The 7,020-nt window shown below is 38.1% G+C and overlaps 2 protein-coding genes across 11 annotated transcripts in view; one reads left to right on the top strand and one right to left on the bottom strand.

Annotated features, from left to right (window-relative positions):
• Positions 1-7,020, top strand: part of LOC123976249 (collagen alpha-1(XIV) chain-like) — a 270,666-nt gene that overhangs the window by 159,278 nt on the left and 104,368 nt on the right. The window lies entirely within an intron of this gene.
• LOC123976252 (C-type lectin domain family 4 member E-like) lies at positions 32-5,407 on the bottom strand. Of its 2 annotated transcripts, none has more exons than XM_046058242.1 (5): positions 4,104-5,407; positions 2,864-2,953; positions 2,361-2,494; positions 1,233-1,360; positions 32-994 (listed from the first exon to the last, which is right to left on the bottom strand). In XM_046058242.1, exons 1-5 carry the CDS (start codon positions 4,234-4,236, stop codon positions 907-909), a joined length of 573 nt encoding a protein of 190 aa, XP_045914198.1. In that variant the 5' UTR covers positions 4,237-5,407; the 3' UTR covers positions 32-906. The 2 variants fall into 2 exon arrangements, with proteins under 2 accessions (XP_045914198.1, XP_045914199.1); XM_046058243.1 differs by having other exon boundaries at positions 2,864-3,942.

Raw genomic sequence — 7,020 nt, forward strand, 5'->3', positions numbered from 1 at the left:
TAATAGATCTAACCACATTTTCACACCATGACACACCTTGTACACACACACAACAGATTAACAGGCCAAAACAGGAAATGTTTCTACAGAGAAACAGAAATCATTTTCCAACCAAGTTGTAATGTTGACTAAAGTTACAATGACAATCTTAACCCTTTGATCATTGATTAGAATACATATCCTGCTTTGGAACAAGGTCTTAGAGCATCTGTCTGTCAATACATGATTTAACAACATACTTTAACTACTATAAGGCAAATTGTCCTGACAATGACTGTAGTGACACCCTCACATTTATATTACTGCGTCCATCTGGCCAGTTCTCCCAATGGTATAAAGGAAAGACTAAAACATAAAATCAACTTTATGCACCACACTAAATGAACTTGATTATGACCTATGACCTTTCTGTAACGACCATCAGGACAAACTGTTTAACTTGACTATACTTGATGCACTTTATCATGCTGCTTTGCGGTTTGTTATGGTTGCCAATTTTAACACATAGCACTGTCTACTGTACTCCCTACTGGGGTGGGAGGGATTCTTTGGTCATCAGGAGAAATAGACACTTGTTGTTATTTGTCTATAAGGTTATAATGCTTAAACTTCCCAGCTATCTAACCTCTACAATGCCAACCATAGACTTTATATAAGAAATGGACGTAGTCATTGTGACGTCACCCGTTGGGTTTGTGGACTGCAGTTTTGAAGCCTCTAGTTTGGCCGCGGCCATGTTGAGTTTGTGCAACCAGGAAGTGACAATACGGCGGAAGGTACGAGTCGGCTCTTGCCTGATTGACAGGTCGCCAAGGTAACAACTTGTCAATCATAGACAATCCCGCCCTGAAACATACTCTGCTTCTGCTTTATGGTCTATTTAAAAATAAATAGGACCATTATTTACTAAATCAACATCATTTTGTATTGAAGACTTAAAACCAGCAACTGAGACTGGTTCAAGGGCTGCTGTGGCGATCCTGCTGCCCAGAACCTGTAGGACAAATAAAATGTTGTCCCTCCTGATTATTTTTAGTTAGATTTCACTTCAAATATTTATATTAGCAGTAATAAATAGCAATTTCATTTTTAATACCTTATTTAACACTTAATTAAATTTTGCAAATTGGTATAAACTGTATTGATGTTTTTGTATTATTTGTTTACATCCTACTTATTTTAGTAACTAGTGGAATTGTGATAGAAACAAAAAACCTTTTAAAATGTCTCACATTTCTGTCAGCGGCGAGCTGTCCTCCCATTCCCGTACCCATGTTGTTTGTGTCCATTTTTTTGTGGCGCGTAGACCGATCCAGGAGTCTCCATACTTCATGCTCTTCATCAGCTCAATGACAAATTTCTAGTAGTTGACAAGAGACAATAATAATTTATCCGTTCATAATTCAGTAATTCCATGTGTGTTAGGATTTTATTCATGCAGACCACTTTTATATACAGTAGAAATTATATATATATAATTTCTTTGCTCATCTACAAAAGCGAGAAGGACATGTAACCACATGCCTACAGTACAGAGAGTCAAAGCAGGTAGAATTACATTTATTTTTCTTGAATCAGTACTTCATGAACAGGCTTACAATTTGAGGCCTGATGGCAGACCCAACAGACAAATAAATTTGACAGGGTGAAGACAGGAAGCCACAACAACATATTAGAGCTGTTGCAGATTTTTTTTAATCATTATTACTGAGCCGGGAAATGTTGGTAGTAGTGGTTTTAGTGGTTTTCAGTCATTGAAAATATAAGACAACAGTCCGCGCAGGCATAAGAGAAGGCAGTTAGGCAGAAATGAGGGACAGGAAAAAAGCCACTTGAAAGCATGTGTCACATTTTAGTCATTTATACATGTCTGCAGTTCTCACCCAATTTCTATGCATTTGGTCTTAAGTTATCTCATAATACTGCTTGGTGAAGTAGCTTAGATGTGACTGCTTTTCTTATTAACATCTGTGTAGCCTACTTTTGATACAGAGCCTTTAATAACAAACTGAAAATTATTTTTTCTCTTTTCACTTTTGTCTCCCCCTTCTGACAGAAAGTAATTACACAACACTGTGGACACTTACGCTTATGACATATAGGCTCTGCCATACTGAGTTGTTGCTAAGGTCGCTCCCTCTTCAACTCTGGATGTTCATTCATATTTAAATGTTCCACACCCTTTAGTCTCAGAACATCTAATAAGAGTTCTTGTATTGGCTGGGCTCCATAATTCCTTTTAACCTACAATGGCTCTAATACGCCATCGTAGGAAGATGACTGGAAGCAGATTAAAGATAGTGACATATCACTGGCAGCTACATCTACGATCACACACTCAGTTAAAAAACAAAACTCACCTGTTCCTCTTTGTTGTTTATGATCACCAGATCTGCTCCTTTCCTTTGACAGTCATCTCTGCTCTCAGTTTTCTTCTCGTTGAATTTAAAGTAACCGCTGGATCCAAATCTCTTCCATCCTTCAGGACACTTCCCTTGATGTCAAACAAGTGTTCATTCACTGTCACATTGATGAGACTTGTGGTTGATTAACTAATAACTATTTATCTAAAAATCTTTCTTGCCTGCTACTTGTTTGCTGTATAAATACACTCAGGGTTTGTGTCTAATTTGGAAAAGAAATAAACACAGCAAAACAGTTCAACAGCATGAAATATTGTTATTCTAACTGGATGTTATTTTTCTTCAGTGTTTGGTAACTGCTCTGTAGCAGACTGCCATGTCTTGAGAAAAATAACGAGGTGTATCTGTAAGACACTATGAAAATATTTATACTTAATATGCAGTGTTCAGTTGATCTTGTATGTTATGGTATTTCTTATTTGTTTTGAAACCTTTCTTACCTGAAATTTGTCCCTGCAGCTCGCTGTAGTTGTTGTACAGTTTGTCGTATCTGGTCTGCAGCTGGTCTTTTTCCAAAGTGACTGAAATATCTGGTGAGAAGCACAACAACATAAGAAACACACCAACAACACCAAATCATTCTTCATTTCCAAACAATTCATGCCTATGAAGCAATAAATAAGGAATGATCTGCCGCTGTTTAAAAGTTGAGTCCCATCTGCAGACTGACTATCATCATACATATATACAATAATCAGAGCAGCAGTTTGACTCTGAGCTGGCTGCAGCAAGTAATGCTCAATTAAAGTGAGAATTCACACACTTTGTTCTCATTTTCTCAACACCAGCATTTCAAGAAACTGCTGTCCCCGACGTCCTACGAGGATGAAATCTGTTTGCTGAATCACTGGCATCTGGATAGTGCTGTCTATAAACTGTCATTTGATTATCAGCCTCCGCTGGAACTATATAAAGTGAGCTACACTGCCATTAATGATCAAAGCCCAGAGAGAGTGAAGAAGATACTGTATCGTACATGTTGAGAAATTCATTCTGGCACTGACTGGAAAACCTAACAACATGTTTTTGATGGTGGGGGGAACCGGAACACCCGGAGGAAACCCACTCAGACACGGGGAGAACATGCAAACTCCGCACAGAAAGGCCGGGACAACAGGATTTTGAACCCGCAACCTTCTTGCTGTGAAGCCACAGTGCTATTCGCTGTCTTGGATGTCTTTCTAATTCTGTTTCTCTTCCTCATCTGCATAGAGCGGCAGGTGTATGAACCTGTGTTAACTAGTTTTAGTGTTTTTTCAAAAAAGTCTCTTGGATAAAAAATACTGAAGAAAGTAACATGACGTCTTTGTAAAATACATGAACATGCACCCATTATGTTATCTCAGAGAGAAAAATGCTTAAAACATGACGTTGCAAAATAAACAGATAGGTACTCAAGTTATAATAATGTGGATTAAAATCTTAATTTCTCACAGTATATGAAGACTCCAGCCAATATCAAGAGATAAATCACTCCCAGAGTCGCTGCAGTGAGACAGATTCTTCAGAGTCTGTGGTTCTACAGAGCCAAAATAAGTTTGTATTATGCTTGTCTGAAGTTTAAAGTCTAAACTGCAGAGTTTTTATTACTCATTGTCGTTCTCTCAATAAGGATAATAACTCCCGTGGCACCAGATTAAATACATTAACTGCACTTTTACAACATAATGTCAGACTTACTTGGATCAGAGAGATGCTCTTCATCTTCTAAGATCTCCACCTGATTCTCCTCTCTGGCAACTCTGTTGTCTTGAACTCTTCTGGTATATCTCACATTTAAGCTTGAATCTGGTGCAGCAAGAATACTTAACATCCATTTTTGAAAAACTGAAAATTTTGCTGAACCGTTTCACTGTCTACCTCTTTATCTTTATTTTGGGCAGCCTTCACCACAGGAAGTGAAGACAGGACACACCACTAACACAGATGCACACCAAAACATTTCTGTTACTGTTAACTGAAGAACCCCACTAGCATAAAACTAACTTGAATTCAGGTATAAACTATATAAAAGTATATTTGAAGGTGAAACAAAATACGTTTTTGTCAGTGACATTGAGGAAATACAAGGTTTTCACCAACAGCAGATGTATTATTTACAAATGTGCATAGCTGCATTCGTCGTTCCCCATGCATTATGCACACACGTGTATCTAGGACACAGGAAATGTGATGTGTTGACCAGAAAGGTTCATTTTGTTCGGTCTCGTAGACGAAATTACATGATGAGTTGTGGTTTAAGTGTCAATGGTTTGATGATAATAGTCATTGTGCTTTTGTAACTGTATTAAAAAAAGATGATCTTCCTTATTGACACACATGCAGACTGTCATTATTACCTTAAAGTTGAGGTTGGCGATTCTCATCCAATACATGTCTTTTTGTCAAATTCAGCAAATATCTCCTCACAGTCCACTACCTGTCCGTTCTGTGTGCGCACTGGGATGATAATAAGTTTTTTTTCTGGCCCTGTAAATGGGAAACAAACTGTCTCGGACCGCGCCACACTATTCCAGCCATTCTAGCCACAATTTGTGTGTCAGGTAACGTTAAATGACTTGCCTACTGACATACTTCTTAAGGCATAATCACCAACTTATTTACAGACTAATTTAACTCCTTCACGTTATCTTAGACAAGGTTTTTTTCATGTCGCCCTGCTGCTGTCTTCATCATTCCCTTTAACTGTTGTGCCCTGGTTATATTGTTATCTCTGTACTGGTTACATTACTGAAGGTGTGTAGACTGTTGTGATGTTAGCTATAGTAGCTGGAGAGTCTGTTATCATGTTTCTGCCTGGTTTTAAGGTATTTATTTAATCCCAGTACACATTCCCTACAGGAGGCCTTTGTCTCCTGTCAGGCCATTATTGTGAATAAGAATCTGTTTTTAATAGACTTGCCTGGTAAAATTAAGGTAAAAAAAAAAAAAATCTGATTACTTTAGTAGTTCACCAAGACATGCTGTTGTTGTGATGTTAGCTATAGTAGCAGGAGAGTTGTGAGTATTGGTGTCTGGAGCTGGTGTGCTGGCTCTGGGACTGTCTCGTCCTCTCTGCAGGTTAGCTTCATGTCAGCTTCGATGCAGCAACTTTGTAAGGGTTGGTTACATAACTTAATGTGTCGCTGTTCGCTCTATTTCATGGTGTTTATCATTGGATTGGATTTCTCAAGAATTGCAAACCTTTAAGTGCAGCTTACTTTTAAGACTTAGCTCTGCTACCTGCACAACTTGTGACATTTAGATCTAGATAACGGTGTAGAGGAGCAGAAAGAAAAGATGCAAAGTATGTGAACAATATTAATCATTTCAAAAATAAAGCCATAGCAAAAGCTAGAAAATATGCTGTATGTGTAAAACACCATAGGATGTGTAATCTGTTTCATTCATGTCATCTTTCTAGGGTCTAAAGATGAAAACTATTACATAACTGTTACATTTGTAAGACTAAAGCTGTCAATACACGGAGCAACTTTTAGAGCGATGGTGCTGGGCAATGTTGCCGGTGATGAGTACAGATTACTACCGTAATCCGCTTCCCCCAACACTGGGGCCCCCCGCCTCGCCCCGCCCGCTATAAGTTCAAAACAGTCGAACTCACAACTAGCAAGACTTCTCAAAAAGTTGCCATGTGTATCGTCAGCTTAACAGTAATGTGTTCCCTTTGTGAATTAATCATTTATCTATCTTAAATATGTTTACTGTATACAGTTACAGCCATTCATGCAGAATGAAAACATGTTTCCCAACTGGCTGCACCGGCAGAATGTTGATTCTGTCGTTGAACAAATTTTAAATACTAGATTACATTCAGTGACAACAATGAAGGTTTGATGCAATTTGTTTTTTTTAAGAATTATATCTACAACTTCTGACATAGCACAGCATAAATGCAACCATAATGGATTGAAATCTGATTGGCCGTCAGATGCATCCTTCTCTCCAAAACACATTCATAACCTCCTCCCAAGTGTAACTACATCAGTAAGTGGTCTGTGCTCATCTAACTATATAAATTCTGTTTGCCTCTTCTGCACAGATCAACAGGTATATGAACCTGTGTTGATTAGCTTTAGTGTTTTTACCTAAAAAGTCTCTTGGACAAAACTACAGCAGTCAGTTTTTATAAAATACATGTTCATGCAGCTGTTATGTTATCTAACAGAGAATAAAAGGTTTTTAACTTTACAAAACACAGAGAGGGATTCAAGTTATGAGACTTTGGATTTAAAACATAATTCCTCACAGCGTATGAAGACTCCAGCCAATATCAGAAGATACATCACTCCCAGAGTCGCTGCAGTAAAACACCTTCTTCTGACACGATTCTTTGGAGTCTGAGGTCCTACAGAGACAAAATACAGAGAGAGCATTTAAATTATTCTTGTTTGAAGTTTGAAGTGGCCGCTGTGAACTGTGGAGTTTCATAGTGGCACATTGGCTGCATTACCGTAACCAGCTATGAGGTAACCGAGGTGCGGACCTCTGTAATTATATGTAGGCTATAACCTATCAATAGAAAAAAATCTAATAACAACTATTGATAACACGATCAACTTAAATGAAGGCTTCAGGACCCTGAGGACGCAGCAGATTA

The sequence above is a fragment of the Micropterus dolomieu genome, linkage group LG09 (assembly GCF_021292245.1).
Source record: "Micropterus dolomieu isolate WLL.071019.BEF.003 ecotype Adirondacks linkage group LG09, ASM2129224v1, whole genome shotgun sequence".
NCBI classification, from domain to species: domain Eukaryota; kingdom Metazoa; phylum Chordata; class Actinopteri; order Centrarchiformes; family Centrarchidae; genus Micropterus; species Micropterus dolomieu.

Bases quoted from the DNA above. Each gene is read 5' to 3' on its own strand.
- LOC123976252 (XM_046058242.1), bottom strand. From the start codon at position 4,236: ATGTTAAGTATTCTTGCTGCACCAGATTCAAGCTTAAATGTGAGATAT. The intron at 2,495-2,863 runs GTAAGAAAGGTT...TTTGACATCAAG, and splicing joins GCTGCAGGGACAAATTTCAG to GGAAGTGTCCTGAAGGATGG. The intron at 1,361-2,360 runs GTGAGTTTTGTT...GTCAACTACTAG, and splicing joins TAAACAACAAAGAGGAACAG to AAATTTGTCATTGAGCTGAT.